The sequence below is a fragment of the Neopsephotus bourkii genome, unplaced genomic scaffold (assembly GCF_033783945.1).
Source record: "Neopsephotus bourkii isolate Nb327-2 ecotype Australia unplaced genomic scaffold, CSIRO-AGI_Nbou_v1 NB_272, whole genome shotgun sequence".
Taxonomy (NCBI): Eukaryota; Metazoa; Chordata; class Aves; order Psittaciformes; family Psittacidae; genus Neopsephotus; species Neopsephotus bourkii.
The window spans coordinates 13,073,335-13,100,827 of record NW_026900781.1 but is presented as its reverse complement, the minus strand read 5'-3'; the positions used below and the strand labels follow the sequence as shown (position 1 = coordinate 13,100,827).

At 38.9% G+C, this 27,493-nt stretch overlaps 1 protein-coding gene across 1 annotated transcript; it reads right to left on the bottom strand.

The window, feature by feature from the left end:
* Positions 1 to 2,713: 2,713 nt before the first annotated feature.
* KDSR (3-ketodihydrosphingosine reductase) lies at positions 2,714 to 25,680 on the bottom strand. Its single transcript, XM_061346642.1, has 10 exons — positions 25,462 to 25,680; positions 19,790 to 19,879; positions 18,622 to 18,678; positions 14,410 to 14,475; positions 14,171 to 14,266; positions 12,896 to 13,087; positions 10,997 to 11,080; positions 8,315 to 8,398; positions 6,391 to 6,492; positions 2,714 to 6,058 (listed from the first exon to the last, which is right to left on the bottom strand). The coding sequence occupies exons 1-10, from the start codon at positions 25,567 to 25,569 to the stop codon at positions 5,939 to 5,941; spliced, it is 999 nt and encodes a 332-aa protein (XP_061202626.1). The 5' UTR covers positions 25,570 to 25,680; the 3' UTR covers positions 2,714 to 5,938.
* Positions 25,681 to 27,493: the final 1,813 nt, after the last annotated feature.

Here is a 27,493-nt window from a genome sequence, read left to right as displayed (position 1 = left end):
GCTGTCTCATCTGTTTTTCTCAACTTGTTGCTCAACATTGCCATCTCAGCAGCAGCTAGCATCTGTCACATACAATGCTTTAAAAACAGCGTTCTGCATGTAAAAAGCATAGGAAAAAGCAGCACCCATGAAGCCTGGACAAGTATTTTCCTAATTTTCAGCCAGGATGGTGGCAGCTTAACCTGAAAAAACTTTTTCACTTCTTCAGAGTGCATTCCTGCAACTGGAGACTGCCTTTCATCCTGCTGGTGTTGCAAATGCTACAGCTATGGAAGTGCATCCTTTTTGGCTGGAAGCACTTACAGAGCAGAGAGTGCTACTGTAAAATGCTTAAAGCATGCCCAGCCTGCAATTATGGCTTATTTAATGGAGCTTAATTGTGCTCATCAGGAAAGGCAGTTGGGCAAGATACTCTAGGGTCCAACATAGCAAACAGTTCCTGACTTTCAGATGCCTTTCACTGTACTTGTTCCTCAACTACCATAACTTCTTGCTGAGACAGAGAAACCCTGTGGTTTGGATTGGACAAAGATGAAATAATAGCATCCAGCTCTGGAAATCCTTCTCTTCGATGTCTCTGCTTTGCTATGTGGCAACAGGGTCTTACCTTTATGGTACCTGAGCTGTCTTCTCCACCTTTCACATGCTACCAGCCTTTTCTTGCAATTTGGGCAATGCCGCCTATGGTTGCTCTTCCTTCTTTCTGCTATGGAAAAAGGAATCAGACACAAACTTCCAAATGGAAACAGGAGGCAAGTGAAGGAGACAGTTTCAACCTGGAGGAACAGGACACAGGAAGAGTCTGCTGGACAAGTGGGAACATCCACCTCTGGTCCATCAACTATTATTACACCCGTTAAAATTTCTCTGACTAAAAAGGGAAAAGCATTTTTTTTGAGTAAATGCTTTGAAAACAACCAACATACCTCATTCTAACTGCATTATTCGATGCACCTGTTAGCTCTGGAAAGGATATTCCCCTCTGCTGCAAGTTACCTAGAACATTTAAATTTTGATTTTAAACTTATATACATTATTGGCAGCTGGCATTGTTACAGATCTAACACCTTATTTTGGCCAAGGCAGTTGATTCTCAGTGCTTGGTAGCATGGTTTAGTGTTAGTCATGTATACATTGCTTTTGCCCCTTTGCTCATTTGCATTGCTCTAGCAGCACTACTACAGAACGAACATCATAGTTAGAACTCGAAAGGTTTAAAATTAACATGGGGATTCCCCTCCAAGCTGAAAACAAACTTGTTTTCAACTTAGAAAATATAAGATTTCAGACTGGCTTGGTGGTATTCTACCACAGAGGAGGTTTGGAATTATATTCCTTCATCAAGGTTTCCCCAAACAGCAAACCTTTCCCATCAGCTTTATGAAATGCTTCCCCCCTTCAAATTATATGTGCATCTTTGGGGGGTTTTAATAATAGAAGTATTTGCACTTTCCACTTCCTTCAGTTCAAGTTTCTGTCCAAAAGCTTAACAGCATTACATCCCCCACTGCAGACCACCTCCACCACCATCAAAAGATTAGTCCGGTCACCTTTTTCACCAATTTGTTGCAGCTAGGTTGAAAGAAAGGAAAAAAAGGGGATATGAGGTGTGGCAAGACAGACACCTCACTTAAAGGCCTCTGGCTCTCCTGAGAGTCTCCCCCTCCAGTGACAGAGGAAAGGAAATGACTTCATGAGGTTTTACTACCAGCTTGGACAGTCACACACACCCCTAACTGTTCAGTGTGCTTGGTACTGGCTGGGCAGGGGGGGGGGAAGGGGAAAAAAAAGGAGCTCCCAGGTAATTTAGCATTGTAGCCAAAACCTGATTACAAAGAGGAATGAAGAGTAATCTACTCTGGCCTGCTGCTTCTACTGAAAAGCAAAAAATCAGCAGCTCCAGTTGCAACATAGCTTTCTTCTATTTCAAAACATTTATTCTCCAGCATTCCAAGATTAACATCAGCCCCTCAGCTTTAAAACACATTTTAGATAGCACGTACTTTCCTCAATCCATCTTTGATTCTGTCTCTCTGACAAGTCAACAAGAACGTCTAAGAGATTGAACTTTTGTGATTTTGGATCTACTCTGAGAGGAAATACCTTAAGGCTATCTTTCCCTTACTATTATCCTGGAGCTAGCTATCTACTTCAGCCCTCCTGCCACAGAGCTGAAACATAATACAGTAATTTTCTAGACAGCTGCATGCTCAGCGCTGGTACAGAAAGACAGTTACCCATAACTATTATTTCTAGTGTTTTCTGCTAGGAAGAATGAGCATTGTTTGGCTCACCAGGATCCACAAGCACATCCAGAGAGCACAATCACTAGTTTCATGCTGGCAGCACTCCCTGCAATAATGGCAGATTCTGTCAATCCCACTTTCATCATGGTTTGATGACACAGGGTCTGCTGGCAAAATTCAGTTGAACTCCTTATGCATTTCACTGCTGTACACCTCTGTCCTGAACTAGTAAAATGAAGGGATACATTGCCCCTTCTGCTGTACCACAAAATCAAGAAGACCCTGCTGAACTAATCCCAGATTTAAATTAAAAAAAAACAAACCCACAAACACCCAAAAAAAAAAACAACCCCAAACAAAAAACTGAGCCCAAAACAAAACCAACAAAAAAAAAAAACTGCACCAAACCCTGCAAATGAATTTATCCATCGTTCTTCATCCCCTCAAAGAACTAAGAAGTTACAGGCTTTGTTGATTCTCCATTTATTTTGAGAAATATAAAATATGAAAACTAGTGTACAGTTCTGGCACAAAAATGATGACGCAATAAGCACAAAGTTTCTTTTTACAAATAATGCTATATATTTTTACCATTTAAAAGTGCCTAGAGTTCTTCACAGCAATATATCTTTATTTCTTAGTAAAATATCAGATCTATTCAAATTGCACAACAACACCTTGGTGAAATAAACTATATGTAAAGTTACAATGAATCTGTATTTTAAAGCAGACAGTCATTAGAAACTACATGGAATGGAAGAGACTGTAAAAAAGCCTAAATTGAATCTAAGAGATTGACCAAGAAAACAAGAGACAAGACAGTGACTGATATGGCACAAGTGATTAAATTACTGACAATTTGACAAAAAGCAATAAAGCCTATTTGAAGTTCTTCACGGATCTAATACATTGCTAAGACATTTCAACGCACAAGTTTCATAACATTTAAACTGGCAAAATAGTGTTTCAGCTGCTAAACATTTTTCCACAAGGTTACAAGGCATCTCCTTCACTTAATACTGGACCTTAAGATGAGTATATTGATAAAGAATGTGCATAAGAAAACAAAATTTACACCAAAGGTTGTTGTTGACAATTTACTGTGTTTTGACAACAAAACAGTTGAAAAGTTTATCAGTTAAAATTAACTGCATCAACCTGCAACAGCAGAAACTAGAACATTCTAAAAGATTACTCTTGACTTGTTCCTTCAAAAACTTGCCTTGTTCCAATCTGCGCAGTTTCTGAGGGGTTCAACCTACAGGTTTACTGTCAATACAACCACCTATACTATGCAAGATCAGATGCGAGCTAAAGTGTCTACAGATGAGGGCCATAATTTTCACACAGAATTCTTATTCCTCCTTCACAGAGACTTGAGCTGAAGTTTTGTCAGTCATGACTTGAAGGAGTCTCTGGTCAAGAAACGGTGACTAGTGATGTCCATCCCGAAATATTTTAAAGAGGCCCAGCTGCCATAGTGTCTCGTGTGGGCTCTGACCTTCTGGATTATGTTTCTTAAATGCAAACTCTTTAACACTCCAAGCTGAAGATCCAAAAAATTCAAGTATCCAAAGTCTTACTGGTTGTAAGTCCTGACCTTTAAGCTTGTGCTGCTGTCAAGTAATTTACGTAACCATTTCTTTCAAATTGCAGCACAACTGATTTACCCATCTTGGTATCTCATGCAGGTGGTCAAATAATATTCGATTTTCATCAAAATAAGAATTAACACAAATAATAGGGTCCAGACAGCATTGGTCTGTTGCTTTAAGAAACACAGCAATGTTGACAATGGATGTGTGATAAATGCTCCATTATGTCATTCACATTAAGCAGCACAGGAAACATATGCACACTAGATTTCTTTGTATTGAAGCCCAGCTGTTTAAAAATGCAGGAATATGCCCTATTCTCAGAACTAGTATAACACAGGCATGCACAGCTTCACATATCTGAACAAAATCAAGAGGCAGGACCTAAAACATCATCTTTGTAACGAATTCAACAATGCCTCAACTAAAGTCTAACCACTTAAAATGAGAGTGCCAATGTGACCCTCCCCCAAAAAATACATTTGTAAACCAGGTATTAAAGCAAGTTTGGTCTATGTGAAGAAAAAACTGAAAAGTGATCAACCAAATTCAGACATAAAATAAACAGCCTCAATAAGTTACATATTAAAGGCTTTCCAGTTAACCAATTATTATTTTTCATCTCAGCTTGAGTAACTCTTCTGAAGAAGGTGCAGAGAATATCTTAACAAAAGCAAACAATTTTTCCCATTTTATTGTTAAATACTACTTTCAAGTAAGTGAAAGTGCCCAGTTTTATGAGTAATTTTAGGTTCAGAGTACTGACTGAAAATGAGAAATATGACATTGAAAGCACAGCAGTGCTAACAAATACAAAATATGCAGCTTTTGAAAGAAAAGCAGCTCACAAGGCACTTGCTACAGTGGGCCATTAAATAAACAGTATATATAGTGCACCCTTAAAACATCACTGTTATGCATCAGGTTTTTTCAGTGTTAAGATTTATTAGAAACAACCACGGGGTTCTGTGTATTCTGAAGCAGTTACTGAGCAGCCTTGTTTCACATATTGTAAATGAAACAAACTAGAACTGAGGCATAGAAGGAGAGTATTTTAAATGATTTCTTGCCATGCAAAAGTTTTTCCGTGCAATGACAAAATTAATGTGGAATGCCATTCGGATACACAGCCCTCCCCTTCCGCCCCACAGCTACATTCCTGCTACTGGAAGAGCCTGGCATTTTAATTACAATTGAATCTATCATCAACTACTAGTTTGGCTCATCATTTGCAGCTTTGAAAAATAATGTGCATAACAGTAGCACTACGCTACTTTCCTTTCCAGAGCAAAAACTGGCAGATAGGAAAGTACAGATAAATATCTGTAAAAATTGTACATTATTTCAATGGCTTAAAATGCTGAAAGTCATAATCAACACACTTGATACTGGTTTGATTTTTTGTTCACAACATACATCAAAGGCCAGAATAGTTACAGACCCGACCACATCTCCTAGCATTTCTCTGTGGGAACGGGTTCTTCATCTCCCTTTAGAAAGTATGCATACATTAAAACATACTTTTTAATTACTCCCAGACTGAGAAAGCTTGGATCATACAAATGTTTCTGCCGTTTTAAGGTTTCCACAGTTGCATGTTGAATAGAATAAGGAAAGCTGTCACTGACAGAAGGACCCATAGACTGGCCAAAGGAAAAGTTAACATTCTAAATTAAAGACAGTCCCAGAACATTAGCAAAAGGTACCAACTTGCTCAGGGGACTTCAACCTAACTTCAGCCCAGTCTGTCATGGTACTTATTTTGTCCATAAGCACCAAAGTGAGAAAACTTAAGCATCTGTCCAGAATTACCGCACACAGTATGTTCTGAAATTCTACTCTGCAGAATCACAAGTTTCCCAGATTCTCTCCATCTCAGATCACCCAAAAAAATAACCTAATCCTCATTCACACTTTTGCATAGTTTGGCATTTTCTGGAGTTGTACTTCTGTTTTCTTTCATAGCTTTTGAGGGGACTCATCTGTCACATACGCAATTACTTCCCGTCTAAATCCTTCAGGAGAAAAACTGAGTCCCACTTAAGCAGCAAGCTGTCCAGGACTGTTTGACATTCTTCTTTCAATTCAAAGTAAAGATTACTCAGTTTTATCTGCACTTTCAGATTTTTCCCTTTGCATCATGCAGCGACGCACTATGCTGTCAAAACTTCCTAGGTAAAATAAGCCAACGATGCGAAAAATGCCCATGCAAACAACCTAGAAACAGAGAGAAACATCTTTCAATTCATTTAAAATCCTGGATTACAACATACTATTTACTCATGAAATAAAAAAGTTCCAGGCAAGAACATCATATAATCTCAAGAAAACAAATTCATGAAAACCATCGTAAGTATGGAACACTTCAGGACTGGGTAGCAGGTAGCGATCTTAGCTTTCCCAACAACTTCCTGCTTCTGCTTCAAAATACTACTTCAGTTTCCTAAATCCAAGTCTCCATGGTATTAGCAGCCATTTGATGAAAAAAAAAAATAATCAATGCTCACCAATTAAAGTATTTTAAACTATGGGGCCTTCCCAAATCTTACCTGCTGAAGACCTTCAGTAATAGAAGTGACTGGTGACATTCCACTTGTCAATATAGATAGCATGTAACCATCTGATCCAACTGAGCTGTTAAAGTTCCCTTGCTGGATGGAAAGAAAACAGCAATTAGGAAAAAAATAATTTACCCAGTTGTACCAAATTGTGATTTGCCATATTTCAACTGCTATTCTTGATGAACCCAGCTGACTGATGTTACTAATAACAAATATTTTTATGTAAAAAAACTATTAACACAATTAATGTTAAAAAATATTTTGCTCTATACAGCAACATTTCAAAAGGTGTTCACTTGAAAATGGCCAAGGAAGCTAACATCTCTTTAGAGAGAGATGTACTACATTACTGCAGATTTCTTTACAAGATAGAAAGGCACTAAATGTCTTCTTGAAGCATGCTTACTGATTGAGAAAACGCACAAGACTCCCTGGTGATAAATGCATTTCAGAGGCAGAATTACATCCTGTGTCAGGTCACCAGATCACCAATCACTACAGTAACTGTAGAATAAATCAATGCCTGCCTTTTGTTAAAATTAGTTCACTGTCATGAAATTTGGGAGGGGAGTGCATTTCAAATGCTAGGTAACAGGTACTCCACCTATGTCAAGGATTTTTACCTTGCCCTCTTCAAAACCATGAGATACACAGCCTGCTAAGCAATTCAGCTGGCAGAAGATGGGAGACAGACATCAAGTTGTTTGGTTGGGTTTTGACTACCTGTAAGGAAAACTGCAGCTCTGCCAGGCTTATCGCCTTTTTTTTCCAAGCAGACTTTATGCTGGAAAACAGACTTTCTGAAACACTGCAGGACTAAATCTATGGAATGTGGACGTGAAAGTAGGTGGTAGTGGTCCTGAATCAGGGTTAGGAGTGAATCTATGCTAGAGATTTAGTTATTTCCCAACACACAACCGAAATGACCATAAGCTTCTACAGTACAGACTTCTCTGCTGATAGCTTGAGTGCATAAAGACCATGCCTGAACTAATTTTTCACCCAAAGTGCTGGAAAGCATGGTGTGGAAATACCAGATGCTTAAGATTAGAGAGGAGATTAGTTTTCCTTAAGCACCAAAGTGGAATGCTATAAGAGGTAGTGCTTGCTTTTAAAACTCATCCCCCAAAAACAGACAAAATTTTGTTCTTGTGGTGTATTTGTGAAAACTTTGTAAAACCTTCACAACTGAACACCTGCTGTAAATGTAAATCATGCTGAAGATCAAGAGTATTTTGAACTGCAAAGTAATTACAGATTTTAGGCTTAAATCTTGGTGCTTTAGGAACATGAAATTTCCTGTTTGTTTCCATTCCATGGTGTTTATTAAGCATACAGGCATTCCAGAGAACAAAACATTAAAAAAAAAGTCCTCAGAAAGACAACACACTTTCAACCACTAAGAGCTGCATTTTATTTATTTTAATCACCTATAAATCATATACTGAAAGGCATTAAAAGCCAAAAAGGCTAGACTGCCTTCATTTTTGTAAAACTATTTTTATATGAACTCATCTTCAAGAAAAGTAAGATAATTTAACAAACTTTTGAGGTTAGACAAATGGTATTTCACACATAAAAACTAAGACACTTTAGTGCTTTAAAGTAAGTCATAATCTGCCTTTGAGACATGGCATCATACTGATGCATCATTTTGTTCTGTCTGATGTACAACTTCAGATACTTTTAGTTCCAAGAGATGTATAAAGTCATTTGTGGGCACTATAGCAAAAGAATAAAAAATGTATACTTCCTATTTAAAATAATTGAAGAGTATAGTTTCGTGTAAAGTGATTCTGCATTTAGCTTAGCAATTGTCTCACAGCCCTGAACAAGTATTACATGCAACCCTTGTCTCTCCAACAAGAGACTTTAAAAAGGTAATTTTATTTTAAAAAGATAATTTACTTACTATGGCATCTTTGACTATAACTCTGGCGACTTGTTCTGCTTGACAAACAGATGAGGTTTCAGAAATCAGCTTCGTCTCTAAGGGCTTTAGTAGAAAAACACCAGTGTAAGTTTGACTAACAACATACAGGATAGAAAAATACGAAGGTCAAATTTTGGTTTTGGGTCTTTTGTCACTGAGGATATCACTGTTAGCAAGTGGTACCATACTGTCACCTAAAACATTCACTTAATGATTATCTTCATAGGTATTAGTCTATTTTTATGGAGGGAAATGCAAACTTTTTCTTGAGTAGTAGTACTTTTTTTTTTAATAGTTCATTACTAATAAAATACACAAAAGTGCTTCCCCCCCCCAATTTTATTTTCAGTAGAAGAAATTAAAATGCTTAAACTATGTCTCCTCAGCACTTGGTATTAGTTAATTTATGGTTCTTGCCAGAAATGAAGATAGGCCTGAAATATTTTGAGATCCTAGAAAACAATTTTTTTTTTTTTTTTTTAAATTTTTCAAATGCCACACACTGGTAACCATCAAAATCCATCACATTTTTTTCTTCATGTTTTAAAGCATTTATGCTACTTTGCCTCACTAGAAAAAAGCAATTAGGGCAACTAATTTTAGCAAGCACATTTTTTTTGCCACAAAAACAAAGAAAAAACCCATAAACCCGCCCCCAAAACAAAAAAACAACAACAAACCACAACCAAACAAGAAAGTCTGGTCTGTTACAAAAACAAACAGCAAAAACATGTTTTCAAGCATTTAGAAGCATGTTTGTCATTCACATCCTTTTAACAAACCAAACAACGGTGGAGCTAACTGCACAGCAGTTATGCTCAGTATGTTGAGATAGATGGTTCTGTTGATGAATTAAAAACTAGCACCAAGTTAGGGAGAAGGAGTACTTGGTCAACACAAGTTGACTTGTAATGGCTAATTCTGTTACATCTAGTAACAAAATTTAATTAAAGCATTCAAGCCTAGTCAAATGCTGTGACTAGTTTAATCCTGAGATCAATACTTTAATAAATAAAGCACTTCTAGGGAAGAGCTGAGCAACTACTGGTTCCTCTCTCATTACCAATAAAAATTAGTACAGAAATTAAATTTCACAAAAACAGGCCTACTTCCAAATACCTGTACAATTATAAATTCTGATTTCACACACCAGGCTCACTCAAAACTTTTTTTTTCCAGTGTGTGTATTTTAACAGGGGGCAGAGAAGAGAATCAGTGTTTTTGCCAGAAGAAATCACACTTTTCACACACTTTCCTACAGTGATATGGCTTACACCATCACATCTTCATTTCATAACCCTTATGTACTTACTGGCCAGCATCAAACACAGGAAAACTGTTCCCCAGTTCCTAACATCCTCCCAGTTCCTTTTACTGTATTCAGTGAGTACAGAGAAAAATAGTCCTAAAGAGATGCTAACTGCAGAAAGTAGTGTTAACTAAATGCAACAATAATAAACAAGCATCTGAACTGTCAGAGCAATGTAGTACTGCATAGATATAAGATGCACTGTCACAACAGGAGCAAGTCACCTGAAGACTTCATGTATGCTAAAACACTGGAAAGTCTTTGATTGAAAGACAACATCTTTTTGACTAATGAGATAAATCTCACTGAAAAATCTTGGATGAACAGTGCATTTTGCTGGTGATGATATTTTCCTGAAATAGACTATTACAAAGAAAAACAAAAACCCAGAGAATATGCAAGCTATACAAGTATTTGCAGATGTCTAATTCTGGCCGCTTTCGTTCCATAATACAGAATACCTGTACCAAGAATGACGAAGTAAGAAGAGTGTTGTACCATCCCTACTGACTCCTACACAAAGGGCAAAAGACAAAATGGGATTCAATTCCAATTTCCTATTATACATGAAGAGGCATCTTGAAAAGACTGATCTCCTTAAATATCAGGTTTCTGGTTCACACTATGCAAATAAGAAACAAGGCACATTTTTCTCTGGTTACCTGATACTTCAGTCTGAACAGGAGGCCCTAATGTAGTTTTTGGAACTGTGGGTCATGTGCAGGGACATGTCACATGACGAGAAGCAACTAAATTTGCGAAAGTCAAAACTAAGAAAAGGCCTTACTGCTGACACACTCTTCTGGAAAGTGATAATGTCATTTGCACTACAAACACAAAAAGTTTACTTCCTACTTTAATGCTAGTCAACAGTCACTACTGAATTGTGTCATTACATATATTCATAAAGCATGGACAGTTTGTAGACTTTATTGGAGGAACTGAGGTTTATTTTGATCCGTCACATCCACCAGAACAACTGCATAATCAAAGACACAACATAGGGATATTATTTTTGGCTTATTAGCTATGATATCAAAACAAATAGTGGTTTCACAGTTTGCCATTCCACACAATAATTTCATTGTGCACAGAAAGATTCTGCAGTGTTTCAGCTATTAAAAGTAGGTAGTTCTTCCCTTTAAAGCCAGAACAATACGCAGTTATTATCCCACAAGCTATTTAACTCTGAGTAGTTAAGCTGATAAAATTTAAGTCTTTAAAAGTACTTCTCAAAATGTCAATATGCACTGATTTCAAAAGTACTATAGAAGTAAATGAAATCTGAAATGCATTACTTACTACAAAGTGAAGCTTTAAAAACATCATAGTATTACTGAAGAACAATTTACCTTTGTTTTACTTTCTTCTGCAAAGCCAGGTGTGTCAGTATCTGGAGGATAGGCCACCGTTACATAGATATTATAAGGTTTTACCTGCATGTTACAAAGTAAATGTTATTTTAGTACTTACGGCCTTTACATGTCCCTCAACTTCATTAATTTCTCTTGTACAGAAATACAGCAAGCATGAATTTAAATTGCTTCTAGGGTTATGTATTCAGCACTTGAAGACTCAGCTTTGACAAATGAAAACGCAAACCAGCAAAGATTTTAAAAGATGGTTGTGTTGTTTTGTTTAATAAAAATGCTTCACTGCTCTACAGTTGATGTAAATCATTTGGCGAATCCGAGTGGTTTTTAAGACATTTAGGAGGAATATGAAAGTAGTTTAGTTCTGTGATTCTACCAATTTCAATTTTAAAGGGAGACTAAACCTTTGCCAAAACCAATACCCAACATTCATAACCACGAGGCCAAAAAGGCTTTCGCTGAGGCTTATTAGCAAGCTTGTTTGCTGTTGTTGATGTCAACTTATTTTCACTGCTGGCTGGATGAGGGCAAACTAACAAAAATGTAAAAGGAAAATTTGGTATCTTTAGGATGTATGCTCAAGTCACAAGCCTTTACAACCAATGGTATAAACTTGCAAGGGCTCAAAGTCTAAGGATACAGAAGGAAAAAAATGCAGAAAACGAGAGGAAAAAATGTAAGGTCTCATGTCAAGGATTGCATTTAGTTATGTATTTGTATGTATGTGTCATATAATTACATCACTTACTGCGTTACTATTCAGAAACTGCAACAATGCAAGTCTGTATTCCAGTACAAATAAAGAAGCTTTTATATTCAGAGGGCTAAGATAAAGCAAAACATTGTACAGAGCTAAGCATTTTTATTTATATTATGAAACATTCTATATTGGAAACACTTACTGAAATACCACATCACAGGTCCATAAACACTCTAATTTTAGTTTTGTGTAAGTCAGTATTCACAAAAATATCTATCATCAGTCAGAAGGACCCTGCAGTCACATTGTTCTATTTGGCAGTCCAGCAGTGATCAGAGGCAGTTTCACCCCACATTCAGGATCAAGGAATACAGCCATATTGAACAGAACAGGATAACAACAGGGACTATGAAAGGGCCTAGAACCAAACACCAGCACTTAATAGCTGAACAATTAACAACCAGCAAAATATATCTTCCTAACAGAAGAATAAGGGAAGTAATTTTCATATTAATTTTACCTGTCTTACTACAATGTACTTACCAACCTTCTTCCACTGAATAATTAGAAAAATGCATTTGGTTGGTTTTTAGTCTTCATTTAAGCATAAGCTTAGATTATTGCATTATAAAAAGCTCACACATACCAAAACTGACGAGGGTGAACCACTGTCAATACTGTTGTATTGTGATTTTTTTTGGTGGATAACCCACAAATTCTAGCTTGCAAGTTCTGCTGCTTCATAGGGTTCACATACCACTTACCATGGCCTCACAAACAAGCTGGGAATCACTGGCCTGTCCCTCATGCATCCATAAGATCTTCAGTATCATTCTGCACTGAGAGCCTTGAAAAACACTTTTACTCAAAGGATTTAAAAACCAAGTCCTTTTAGTTAAAATAAAGATTAAAAAAAAAAAAATGCCTGCACATGTGGTCACCTTCAGTTCTAGGAATGGATTCAATCTATTCCCTCTTACATAACTGAAATCAGCTTAGCTTCTGCAACCCCATGCAGAGCAATAGGACTGTACTACTGCCAAAAAAAGGGGCCAACGTAGCAGGCAGACAGAGCTGCACAAGACAGAGACCTATTTAAATTAAAACATACTGTGCTGCTAGTTGAAAGAAAAATAAATTATTTACAATCTAAAATACTGAAATTATTTCACACATACCTCCATTTGCAGGGCTTCAGCCAACCCTCGAAGAGCAAACTTCGTTGGAGAATAAGCTGTATAACCAAAAAGGCCTAATTGCCCAGCCTGAGATGATACAAACACAATCCTCCCCATTCTTCGTTCCTTCATGGTAGCAATTATTGATCGACTCGGGTAAACGCTACCCAGATAATTGACTGCCATTAATCTCTGTACAAACGACATTAATATAGTATTTGAGCCACAGATTCAGAATTCTTCAGCTGTTTGGTGTTATTTATCAAAACGCCTTATTTCAGTTCGCTTTAATAATGAGGTTCACTAGATTTGTTGTTCTATCAGCTACCAAAAGAAACTGGTTTACAGCTAAAAATCTTACTTCAAGCCAAAAGAAACCCATTCTATCAACAAGTCTTAATAGTATCCAGGATACTGATAATACTCTGAACCATATGGCCTTCAAGGAAAAAATATTTGAGGGAAAATCTAACCTAAACAATGTCCAGGAAGCAATCCACTTACACATGATATATGAAAACATACTGAAATAAAAGTTTAAAGAGCTTTCTAAAACAAGAAAAATTCTACGTATTTATGCATTTCAGATATTTTAATCTTTGGCAGGATAAGTGGAAGTATTTAATTTTCACTCTTAGAAGACCTAAACCATAATTGATAGCCTATACAAACAACAAAACGGATTATTCTAATTTATTGTAAAATTATGCCTATTTAGTATTTTCAGATTATTTAGCATTATTTGTAGATGACCCAGGTCCTGAGGGCTGCAAGTATAAAGTAACCAACATGCAGGTGAGAGTTGTTTTGGTCTTTTAATCAGAGCATCAGCTTTTTAATCTGCAAAGAAATTGTGCACCTCAGAATTGAATACTGGTAACAGCTGAATTTTTCTTAAACATGTTAAAAATATGTAATAAAAAAAAAAATCTTCATCAGAAAAAAAAGTGAGACCGTATGAAATTCAGTGCCATTCACAGCACATTAAACTATAAAATGCATGCCAGGCCTTGTGCCATCTTGTAAGTTTGACACTACCCTGGAGAGAGAATTCACTGTTCTGCGCTATCAATGGACCACTAGTTAGGTGAGAAATTAGAGGTGATCCTCACAAATTAGAGGCAATCCTCACATATCTAATTCTAGCAGCTACCACAGATCAAGCGCATAACCATTCTTAAAAAGCCTGCAAAAACAGAGGAATGCAAGCTAATTGTTAGAATGGTTGAAAAAGAAATCATATGATAAAATAAAAAAAAAAGCATGCTCACTCACTTCAAAACAATTCACTTCAATATCCTCAAATTTTCCTGTAACTGATGTTCCTGCACAGTTTACAAGCATGTCAACTGGTCCAAGCTTCTCCTGAGCCTGAAAGAGGGGAAAGAGCTTCAGATTTCAGGAGGAAAATCTTTCCTTTAGTACAGTATCATTATAAGAAACTATTTCCATTAAAAATACATTACACAGAGATAAGCTTCTTAAGATACATAAGTGAATCAGTACTTCCTCACCTGTTTTAGAACATTCTCCACCTGTTCATAGTCTTTAGATACATCAACAGAAATACAGAGTACTACCTGGAAAAAGAAAGTGAAATAATGTTTTAACAACACAGTCAGTCCAGTAACTGTTGACTCCAAGCCTTGCAAAATGAAACAAAACCCAATGACATACCTTTTCCAGATAAAAACAAAACAAAAAACCCAAGAAGTCTTTTTGACAGGACAGTTTATACTTCTCCCACACTGGAGAACACAATCCCTGCCCCCCCCGAACCCCTCCCCCTCACACACACACATTCTAATAGAATAAATATAATACTAAGAATATAAAAGCACTTCAGGATCTTCAAAACAGCTATACATGCACAAGGTATTGTTTCTACTTTACTGTATTAAAACACACTATGACTGGAGTTATTTACATAAAGCTTAGTAAAAATGATTCAAACCAAGGCAGACAAAATTTTATAGTGCTATATTTAACTTTCATCAGCATTAAACACAAGTCAAACCATTTGTGTGCCCTAGCCTATCTTTAAGAACAAACATTTTTTTCCACATTCTAGAAAGGCATGGCTGCAGAGTGTTACTATGAAAACTACAGCATCAACACTGGAAAAAAATCAAAACAACAACAACAACAAAAAACCCCAACAAACTTTTCCAAAGTTTATAAAGCAAGTGTTAAAAGCCTGATAACTACAGTACTGGCAATGCATGCTACCCCTGTTTTTCACCATGTCTTTATTTTTGTAGTAGTAAACTTAGCTGCACACTGTTTAATTGGGAGATGTCAAGGACAAAACTAAAATAAAATTCTATGAGAAACTGACTAGTTGCGGTGTTATATTATCTAAAAAGTGAAATAACATGTATATATTTACTCCTTGTCTGGAAACCAGAGACTATGGGGTTTAGTTTGGAAGCTATAAAAGCCTGAAAATAAGCATTGGCCTGAGAAGCAGGGTGGGCCAGGCAGGACAGGACAACAAAACCAAATGACTAAATTTTACTGCAGCTAAAGTTTGTTGGGCCCTGTTTTTCTTAAAGTCGCTGATTACTTTCAGCAAGATGATCTCAGAATCCATGTATGGAAACACCTTCACATCAACTTCATAGAATCATATAATGGTTAGAGTTGGAAGGGACCTTAAAGATCATGTAGTTCCACCAGCCCTGCCATGAGGGGCACCTTCCACTAGACCAGGCTGCTCAAGATCCTATCCAACTTGGCTTTGAATACTTCCAGCAATGGGGCAGCCACAACTTCTCTGGGCAACTTCTTCTTCACACAAATTCTTCTGGCCAAAGGAAGCATTGCCTTTGGGTTACCACTTAACAAACTGCAAGATACAAATTCCAGTTTGGCCAGGTATTGACAAATAAGCTACACTTTCTGCTGAGCAATCAGCAGAACTTCTGGGGAATTAATCATCTCCAAAGGAAAAAAGCAATCCCAATAAAAGGAGGTACTCCTGTATTTTTAATCCAATTTCTATCCTTTCTGTCACTTTAGTCAATTCATTTAAACTTCATGTAAGTTTGAGGTGAAATGAAACAAAATCATCACCAGTTTGTAAGATGTATCACCATGACCACTTGCACAGAGCACGTGGACACACACACACCAAAAAAGCAGCTTACCACAGTATAACTAACTGCTTTGGCAGCTAGTCATTTGTCAGTCCTGCCTCTGGTCAGACTGCAACACTTCTTAGGTACATAAACGGAATCTGCTTGCCTTTCTTGCATAGCAGGTTGGCTATTCCTGCCTCCCAGCACTGTGTGTAGTTGGACATCAAAGTAAGTTTGTGGTGCGAGTTATTGCATGGTATGCATGCATCTCACCTTAGGGCATTTATTCCATTTTGGAAACATTATCTTTTACAGAAGTTTAAGAACACAATACCATTTGAACAGAAGTTACGTTGATTTATTATCTGGATAGCTTCACAAGATCAGTGAGGAGGGTTAAAAATCACAGTTCTGTATCAAAATGGGAGCAGTTGTTTAATATATCAGATCGCACAGATTAGTTATTCACACTGTGAACACCACACTTGGGAACTATCACAGCTTTTATTTACTAGTACCACATTTTACAATTTACCTCTCTGCTTGTATTCTTTTACATTCTTTCTTTTTTTACAGTACACTGATTACCTTCACTGCAAAGCATGTGCTATAGATCCATGCCTAAGACACGGAATATGTTGCCAGAAATAGTCTAATATAGCCAGCCATGTTCCCCAACTTTTGTTCCAAATATTGCATGGTGGTGGATCATTAATGAAGAGCTTTCACAACAGAAGATCAATTCAGCTCCCAGTGAAGTAACTATTCTGTATTAGGAAAGGGATTTAAAAAAACATTGCAAAAATACCTAAGGGCAAGGATTTTGTTCCATTCTACACCTATACCCATAATGGCTGCACTGTCAGTACTCTAAATAAATTGCATGAAAACGTCAAACACTAAAATGTACGTACATGTTCAGACCCTGGCTGTCAATGCAACCTGGTTTCAGGCATACATCTAAGCTGAACGGTGACAGCATATGCTCATGGAGAAGCAGTGTTTCCTTAGGATCTCTGCCTCTTAGTTTGACATTTAGTAAACAACAGTCTCTGTGTGCATGATATGTATCGGGTATCTTTCTCTATGCTCTTTCAGCAATCCTTTTGTACAGCTTCTCTCACTTCAGCTATCCTTCCTTCTCAGCTTCTGATCTGCTGTACCAGTGTGAGCTCTGCCTCAGACTCCTTGCTTTTTCCAGTTCTGTTCTTCACATTTAGACCAGGCAGGCTGCCCTGTGACCTTTTTCTACAATCCAACAGTAATTACTGAAGAGCCAGCCCACCCATCAGCCTATGCTTACTTAACCTGGATACAAGTCTAAAGCTGTCCCTGCAAAAGCAGTCCTGCTCAGTCCACACTGCGGCTTGCTCAACCTTGAAGGTACTTTTTGGAGAATTTAACTGAATCTCTTAGGAACACAGACCAAGTAATATTCTTCTAAAAAGTCTGCATCTATCAAGCTTGGACAGATTTCAACAAGAACATCCTGACTCAGTGCTTGACAAGGGATTAACTTTAATGCTACATTTGGGAAAAAGCTAGAGCAGCTACAAGAAAACAGTTACTAGGATTTATTCATTTATTTTCATAATTGGGCAAAACATAGCTTCTCCTCACCTCAAACGGCTCAGGTTTTCAAATACCTGATCTGAATAAGGCAGCATGCACAGAAAAAAAAAAAAAATGAAAAAAATCAGCTTGGGCCATTTGACAAAAGAAAAAAACAAAGACAGAATCTTATATTCTAAATGGAGGTACTACAGAAATTTTGTATAAGCTAGTACTACCGTTACTGGCTTTTTCCATTGCTGCTTTTCAACAAAACATGCAGCTTATCAAGTCAAATCCATTTCTGCAGACACATAAATTGTTCATATTTGTAACCATGAAAGTAACAAAAAGGTTCTGGAACATGAGAAAGGAGAAGTCAAATACATTAACAGTCTCAATACTGGTTCACCTCTATCCTTGGTTATTAGTACTGCAAAAAAATAATTTTATCCTATCATCTTGAAGTCGCACATTTTGAGTGTAGCAAGCTTACTTATTCTAAGCTAGTACCTCTGCAAGCTCTGTAACAGTGCCTTTATGCATGAACGCACTACCTATTCACTAAGGCAGCTTCAGTGTTTCAGAAGTTTCAGAACTTCACAGATTTAACTTGTGTACCTGTTACAAGTCTTTGCCAGGAAAAACAACGTATGCTGAAGTGAACTAAACGTCAAATCAAGTACCTTAACTTCTTTCCCAAGACAACAGCTTTATTTTTGAATTGCAAAAAGCAAGAGATCTTGAGAGAAAAAAAAAAAAGAGAGAAAAAAAAATATTGGTTCTCCCACTTCATCTTGAAGCATACAAGCACTTATTGAGTGATGGTAAATTGCAACTATCCAAGGAAGCATACTACACCTACCGCTAAAGACATCAATCTTTCTCTACTAAGATCAGGCTAATGCACTATCAAGGCAACATCAAATGCAGCAGAGTTCAGAGTATCTCATGTAAGCATATTTTTCAATACAAATACTGAGTCCTCGCTCCTGTTTGTCAAACAGCTTTGTTCTAAAGACAGGACTACTGAACTACGTTGTAGTAACTGAATTAAACAAAACACACAACACTTGCTGTTAGCAGTGATCTTACCTGCTTGTCATTAACAGAATACTTTTCTATTTCCTTCTTTGTCTGCAGCAGCTTGTTCTGAAATGGACACAAGAACATTGCAGGTCTGAGAGCAGTATTAGTCTCTGATATCTGAATAAGGCTTAGAAATAAACCTTAAGCCCCAAAGAGTTATCTGTAACTAGTTGTAAGACCTTATTATTGTAATTTTACAGATTTATAAATATATTATGAATACACAAAATCCATAAAACTACCAGAACTCACTTTTCTGGTTTTCACTTCTTCTAATGCCAGTAACGATGCCTATAACAGATATAATGCTTTTGTTTCATGCAATTAGAGCACCTAAGACTGTAGATACTAATTCTTTGTCTGTATTTCAGTTCTATTTTATATTTATGTAATATTATATAAACTATTCTGAAGTATAATCACTGTCACAGAATTATAAAAATAGAAATAAACTAAAATTTGGTAAATTCAAGCTGTCGTACTCCTTTTAAAAAAAACTGTGTTCATTCTGGATGCATTCAAGAGTAAGCAAAGTAAGTTCTCAAATTAAATTATCAAAGACAGCTGGGACTGAGCCCCCCCAAGTTAAGTGCTCTTATTTCCTGAATAATTATGGTTTTCTCTACAAATAAAATAAAAATCCATTATGAAAATGGTCATTCCAACTAAATTTAGAATACTTATTAGTAAAAAAAACCAAACCAAACAAATACAAAACACCCCTTTTTCTTCCAACACTGTCTTGATGAACTAGTTTTTCACTAGTTAAAACTATGATATAATGCTAATTAGACACCAAAATATGCAGTGAATTCTAAGAATTGTATTTAAACCCCAGTTCTCACTTACTGTAGGGTAATTCTATGGTTTTAAAGACTATGGGGTTTTTCCTGCTTTTGCCTTCTGCCACAGATCTAGACAGTAAAATAATGAATACCATTAACAGAAGTGGTAACACTGCCAGAGTTTTAAGACAAGCTAATTCCATGTTGAGCTACACTCCTCAAAAAGGCAGCCACCTCTGCTATTCAAATGCATTAATTTGAAATGCTTAAGATCCCCTTAAAATATACACTGAAGAAAGTATGAACAATTATACATGCTAAAATTATTCTCCACCTGCATGGATTTTGTGAAGAGAGTTTATAGCCAGTAAAAATAAACATATACTTACCTCATCCCTTGCAATCAGTGTTATGAAAGCACCTTGCTTATAACATTCAATAGCAATACATTTTCCAATTCCACTGGAGCCTCCAGTTACCTAAAAGTTATTTGAAAATGGCAGTGTTAGTCCACTACCCTCACACCTTCCCCCATATGATGAGTCAAATCAAATCAAAATTCTAAAAAGATACTGAGATTAAAATATCACTGAATGAGGTGTGAGTACAGAAGATACACTAAAGTTAGTTTACTGATTGAGTATGAATGAAAAATAAGATCTGAGCAGATCAATGAGCATTTGCTTCTACCCCCAAACCAGTTTTACTTCAGTGGCATTTTTTGCTCTTTCTTACCTCAAGCACGTTTAGACCTGCACCCACATGGGCTCTCTCACATGCTTTTGACTAAGTTCTAAATGTTATTTTTAAAAGCAGAAGTAGTTACAAGCTTGAAATCACTATTCATGTTAGTCATAATGATATAATTACATACTGCCCCTCCATACCTGGTCACTGTAGAAATTATTTGTAAAATTAACAATTACAGATTGTCTGCTTAAGATATCATGCCTGCTTAAGGTATCATAATGTAAACCTAAATAGAAAATAGCTTCTTTCCTATTAAAATGAAATCCATTAATTCAACATTTGGTCCTCTGTAGAGTATTTCTGAGTGCCCCAGTCTGGACTTTGAATTGTTCATGCCATCCCACAATTCCAGTTTTGTGGGGATGCCAGCACCTAAACTTCCATTACCTTTTCTTCTTCCTCTAAACTGTAACACTGAGTAAACCTCTATACAAACAGGAAATCAATAGTTTGTTTATAGAAAAATGTAGGGTGATGCATCACATGTTGCAGGAGGATACTGTGCCAAATGTTACTAATATACAGGTTAAAGTCACCTTAACACCTCTGTCACAACTCTCAATAAACCTACTTATAAACTCCATGGTGAACAAGGTGTAGATGAATATCCTGACGCCTCTTTTAAGTAAAATAAAAATGTCTGTCTGACACTGCCTTTATATGATTTGTTCATTTAAGACCAGTCTCAGTCTGCATGTACGTTTGACCTGTAAGTAAACACAGATATCTTCCTTACATACCCAAATCATTTGAATTTTCTTTTAGCAGCATACTAAGAGAATATAATCAGCAAGAGACTGGAAGAAAATGCCTAGAAGCACTTATTGTGAAAAAAATATGTTGATGAAGTGAGTTCTGAAATACAGATTTCCTAATACACAGAAAAATATTTTGCTTGCTCTGGATATTACAATTTTTCTGTTCTTTATCACATTTCAGAGTACTTCAGAGAAGGTAAAGTATCACCTCCATTTTAAGTATGAGAAAATAAAGGCATTGAGTTAATTAGTGTCAAAGCAAAGATCCTCAATCTCTTAGCTACATGCCCTATCAAAAGCCTTGTGTTTGCTCTTCATCTGCCATTGGCCTCTGGTTTCAGAGATGCATTATCTTTAAAATTCTTTCCACTCCTTGAGGCAGTAAAGTCAGAAGAGTCAGAAGTACATTCCAGTGAGTCACTGAACTCTTTCATATGAGTATTTTATCACTAACCTTCAAAAATAGTTTAGTGTAAATTGAATAATCCCAGCAAAGGTTTCTAACATGGACCATGGCTTCTAACTGGCTTGTCTGCAGTCACAAATGGGCCAAGAATGGGTGATGCACTCACAAAGATTAATTTCAACTCTTAAGGCTTTCTGTATTATTAGAGATAGCTGCTTCAGATTAGCTTCACACTGAACAAGCCTTTGAGGATGATTCCAAGACGCGTGTCTAGAAATGTGAAACCTGGTCTGTGGTGTTCTGAACCAAGGATGACTGCTTTCAAAGTAAATGTTAGGTTAATGATCTGGGACTTCGGCAGAACCCCATTTAATGTTTTATGATGGAAAGAAGTTAAACATTCTAAGGTATTTGCAAAATAGGTTGCAAGATTTCAGTAAGTCTCTGAAAAGATTAAAAGACTCAGTTTGATACATCCAGCCAGATGACAGTTCCACAGCACTCGTGAGCTGCTTGCTTCTACTGAGTTTCAACAGTAGCAGGTACACCAGCACATAAACTAATCAATGTGCATGGAACACTGCTCCAATTTCAATTTTTGGCGTATAGGCCTGAGAGACAGCTGCTTACTAGCTGCACTTACTGCTGAGTATCATGAACAGGTCAACTACACCGTACAGCAACTAGAGGAATTATTTGAAGGTGAAGGTACTGGCACCAAGCCTCTGGCTTCTCAAACAATGCTAATTTTATTTCAGAAAGACAAGGTCTGAAGTCAAGCAAGAAATGGAAAAAGAAAGTTTTTATTCATAGTCACACCCAAGAACACTAGATAGGGTTCATGTCAGACAGGTAAATGACAAAAGGCAGTATCAATTAGCTGAGAACTTTAGCATTTAGGTGGGAAGCAGTTACTAATATGTGGGAGGTTAGCTTTCATGGTGACTGCTCCTGAAACAGCAAAAAAAAATATCCATAACACTAGTGAAAACTGCTTTGTGCTACAATGAAGTTAGCCTAAGCAAAGCTATGAAGTCTGTTAGGTATGTAACTTACTAATGTAGATGCTCAGAATTAAAAGACCACCACCCATCCACTACATTAAACAAGACATTATTACAGTTACCTCACCTTTGTGGCCAATAGTTCTACAGTGCTACTGCATTTCATTAGGTCCAGACATTGGAAAAACGGGATCAGTAGCAATTCAATTTCACTGTAACCCAGCCTCAGGAGTCAACAAAAATCATATCTGGTCTTAGGGAACTCAATACACAGACTAATTTCTGAACAGGAAGGGAGAATTAAATCCAATATTAATTCAGATGGTCATAATGCAATACTACCAGCCCTAGAGCAGCATTATTGAGCTGTTTCTGCGTTTCAGAAGAACAGGTACCAAATTAGCTCTTCTTTAAAAAAGGCTGGCTCCAACTTCTCTAGCTGTTATCCTTAGTAACAGAGTTCAGCTTCTAAGGATCATAGGGATCATAAGATTTATATCCCCCCTGATAAATGCAAATGTTGGGGTGAGCTACAGAGAATTGCTGTGTGCTTGAATTGAAACCCTGGTGAAAACTGGTGAAACCCCTCCTGAAGTTCTGCATCCAGCTCTGGGGCCCTCAATACAAGAGGGATGTAGACCTGCTCAAGTGAGTCCAGAGGAGGCCACGAAGATGAACAGAGGGCTACAGCACCTCTCCTGTGAAGGTAGACTCAAAGAGTTGAAGTTGTTCAGCCTGGAGAAAAGAAGGCTCTGTGAGACCTTATAACAGCCTTCCAGTACCTAAAGCGGGCCTACAAGAAATCTGGAGACAGATATTTTACAAGGGCATGTAGGGGTAAGACAAGGGGGAATGGCTTTAAACTGAAAGAGCGTACTTTCAGTTCCATCTTTAACTGAAAGAGGACAGATTTAGATCAAATATAGGGAAAAAGCTCCTCACTGTGAGGGCGGTGAGGCACTGGAACAGGCTGCTCAAAGAAGTTGTGGCTGCCCCATCTCTGTCAGTGCTCAAGGCCAGGCTGGATGGGGCTTGGAGCAACCTGTCTAGTGGAAGGTATCCCTACCCATTGCAAGGGGTGGTGGAATTAGATGATCTTTAAGTTCCCTTTCAACCCGAACCATTCTGATGATTAACAGAGAAAAGAATGCTGACCTGAGCTGAAAATTCAATAACTGGTGCATAATAGCCTCTGAAGCTGTCCAGTGACCTTCCTCCAGAAATGTAACAGATACATTTTCAAGATACTTTCAACAAACCCCAGAAGTAAGAGCTTCTAGATAAGACTGACTTTTTCTGTTTAAAAATCCCAATTTATTCTAGTATATCTTGAAAAATTGTATTTATTGTGCAATGGTAATCACTGCACTCTTGAGAAAGCTTAACCAGTTAAATACACAATTTGCAGATCTTTATTCTTTATTGCAAGACTGGATTTAAGTGAGGCCTAACAAAGATATTATGTTAATCTGAATCAAGTAATGACCTAAAAAGGATTTACATATGGAGAACATAGATTTTGATATTTTTCTGTAAGAAGACTTCAAAGAAGTCCTTAGATAGTGTTACGGACCTTACATCTGCTTCACCTTTGCTTTTACACAGTATTGAAGGGCTCCTCCTTAACAAGCATTACATCTGTGGGAAGAGCCATAACCAGAGAACTTCAATGCAAGCTCGGACACACCTCATACACTATATGATGCTGTAAAGCCAGTTGCAGCATCCAAGTAACACCTACTGCATAAAGCAATTTGGGAATACTGTTGCAACTTGGACAGGTCTAAATTATTCTGGGGATAGCTCTATCCTCCAAAGGGGAGCTCCAAAAATAACAACTGAATAACCGCAACCAAACCAACAAACAAACAAAAAACAATCTCATCAACCACATACCAATAAAACAAGGCACCACACAGGGATCAAAAGAAAAATACCCCAAACAACTTGGAGTATCTGTAAATTCACCTGCACCTAAAACGCCTACCTTTTGGATCATCACAAACTCCTACTGTAATAAAGGACACCCGCAAGTGCTATTCCCCCTTAAAAGCATATTTAAACGAACAGCAGACTACAGCTTCTCTGCACAGAACATATCTTAAGGATTTAACGAAAGTTTAATAAGCTGATTCTAGGACTCTGATTCCTTCAACAGCTCTCATGTGTCCAAATCCACTACTTTGTGATCCACCTGAAAGCACATGCTGGGTATAGTTTCCTTTCCCTATTGCTCCCCAAGCTACGAACACATACAATTTCTAGTGGTTCCCTACTCATGAACTCTTTCAATAATACGTCTTTCTGAAGACTTCCTCCTAAAGCCTTACATCTACCATCCTGACTAGTCAAAATACTGCTCACAGACATCAGTATCTACGTGCTTAAAGATGAAGAGGTGCATGAATGTCATCTAACCACTTCCTTTGTATTAGCGTTTCCACTTCCTCACATCTGACTTGCCTTTTTAGACCAAGGAAACAACAGATTTTGCCTTTGTTTATAAGCACACACCCCACTGAAATACCGTGGGAAATGCTTTAAAAAAACCAACAAAAACTCAAGATATCTGGTAACTTCGAGAGTACAAAAGGGATGTCTCAAAAAGTAAACATGAAGACTAAAGACGGTTAGCACTTCTAAGTGACTCAGAAGATAACCTTAAGCCAACCGAGACAGACAGCGGTTGTCAGGCTCATCAGTACAGGTCATTTCCTTATCACCCGTGACTTGCGGCTCCCATGTTTTGGTAGCTCGCTGTGCATCAAACAACGGGCACCCCCAGCACCGACACCCTCCCATCCCAAGCACGTGCCTTCACCACCACCAGCCTGCAGGGACTAAGCGCCCGCTAGCTCCCCGAGAGCCCCCACCATTCCTATGACTGGCCGCCTTCCTCCGCTCACCCCCCAGCGCCAGTATTCCCTAACGCCGCCATACCCCTCGCGACAGCGAGACACCCCTTCCCACAGAGCTGCGCGCCCACCTCCGAGGAAGCGTCCTCCCTCCTCCCGGCCAGCCCAACGGACAAAACGGCACGGAAGCCACCACCCTCTCCTCCCCCCCACGCCGCGGCGGGGAAGAGCTGAGGCGGAGAGGGACGGCGAGAGGGACCCGTTCCTCACGCAGCGCGCCTCACTCACCACGACGTGAGCGCCGGGCAGCTTGAGAGGCTTGGGGCTGATGAGCGGCGACACCATGTAGAGGAGGAGGACGAAGGCCACGATGAAAGCGGCCGCCAGGAGCAGCATGGCTCGGGCAGAGCTCGCGAAAGGGCCGGGACCAGCGAGGAGCCCGAGCCCCTCAGGCGGCGGTGGCGGCAGGTGCTGCGGCGAGGTGGACTCCAACCGCGGGGCGCCGCAGCAACCGCCAGCCTGCACCGCGGCAGGAGCGGAGGGGCGGGGGGAGAATGGTGGAGGAAAACGAGAGAAGGCACTGCTACGGGGCGAGCGAAGCGGAGGAGGGTCCTGCCGCCGTTCCGCGACCTGATTGGCTGCTGAGGCGAGCGCCGGCCTGCGCACTCGGATTGGTCGGATTGAGGCGAGGCACGGGAAGGTGCCCGTGGATTGGCCGAGGGGAAGGACCGGGCTCGGAGATTGGAGCCCGCGGGTGTTTGTGGGGGTCAGCATCGGAGGCAAAGGGCGCCTGGGAGGGGATCCTCCTCGAGGAGGCAGGCTCTGTCGGGCGCCCCCTGCCGGCCGAGCGGCAGCGCCGCGCTTGCCGCCCCGCGGGGGTCTTTGTCGGGGACGGGCGGGTTTGTGCGGGGAGGCGGGGACCTTGTCCCGTCACGTGGGGAAGGCGGCCGCTTCCCGCCGAAAGGGAAGGGCGGGGTCAAGCCAAGCCAAGCCAAGCCAAGCCGGGCCTGAGGCGCCGTAAGGTGAGGTGAGGTGAGCTGAGGGGTACTGGGCTGGCTTCCCGGCCTCGGGGAGATGGCTGCCTAGACCTAGGGAGGGCTTTTCAGGAGGTGACCGATGCAAAACTGGGCCCTTGTGCAGGTACCGGCTTTTACCGAGAGGCCTAGCTCAGGGCATCCCCTTGCTGCTGTAGATACGTGCTCACTGTGAGCCCCGAGTGCCCCTTTCACCAGGCACACTAAACGCCAGTTTGGAGGGGGAAGGGGAAAACAAGTAGTGATGGTTAAGTATGGCAGCATTAAGCACTTATCTTGGCTTCCTCATGTGCTTACAAAAATGTCCTGAATAATAAGCACCTCTTTGTGCACAGACTTTGTAATACGTTGCCCGAGGTTACCAATTGACGCAACTCAAAACGGTGGAGATGTGTCGGGCTGTTCCTGCGACAGACATGCACTGGGAAGAGGGACGCGAGCAGAGGGTCTTCTCCTCTGTGGGAAAACAAGAACCTTTTATGGAAGATAATTAACTGACCTTATCGCAGGCGGGTTTTAAAGCCTGATTTACATCATCGCCTCCAGTAAAACGACGTGGATTCTGCCAGACTCGCTCTCCTGGAGCAGTTGGGCTCCAGTTTTCTGCTGGCTGCGGTTGGACTTAACGCTGCTACCTTCTAAAATCTGAATATCCGATATTTTTTTCAGCATGCTGTTCCCTGCTTGGAAAACTACATTTTTTTCGTGTTAGTTGCATGAGAAAAGGACAAAAGCATGTTTTTAAGCTGTTAGGTGCAATCATAGAACAAAGATTAAAACAAACCAAAACAAACCCCTTCCAGAGCAGTCCAAATAAAATAATTCCATATATTTTACTTAGATATTTACGTATTTATTTAGTATGAATGTTTGAGTTTGATTTTTTTTTAAATTCAGGCTATAATTATGTGTAACTTGAAAGCTTTCTCAGAATACTTTTTCTCAGTAGTTACTGTGCAGTCGTTGACTTCCACAAAATAGTTCACAGAAAAAACCCACAACCAAACCAAAACCCCCTAGGCAAGAGGGTGTGCAGAAGGGTGTGAAAATAATAATTGAGAGATTAGAAGTAGTGAGTAGGTGGAAATGGGAACAGCTGTGTAGGCAGGGATGATGCAGTTTTCAGGGTGAGAACAAAGAACTTGAACTTGATGCAGTAAAAGGATGATAAACCAAGAATTAATCCCAAAATGGGATTCACTTGGAATATGTCTTTGGTGGCATTTTGAGTTCAGCGCTGCAAAGGTGGAGGTATGAGGAAGTGAGAAGAAAAAACCATGCATAAT

What these genes read in the sequence shown, in the direction of transcription:
- KDSR (XM_061346642.1), bottom strand. Translation starts at nt 25,569, where the DNA reads ATGCTGCTCCTGGCGGCCGCTTTCATCGTGGCCTTCGTCCTCCTCCTC. An exon ending in TGCCCGGCGCTCACGTCGTG is followed by an intron (nt 19,880 to 25,461) that starts GTGAGTGAGGCG and finishes AATAACTTTTAG; the next exon opens with GTAACTGGAGGCTCCAGTGG. An exon ending in TTGAAGTGAATTGTTTTGAA is followed by an intron (nt 13,088 to 14,170) that starts GTGAGTGAGCAT and finishes TCGTTTGTACAG; the next exon opens with AGATTAATGGCAGTCAATTA.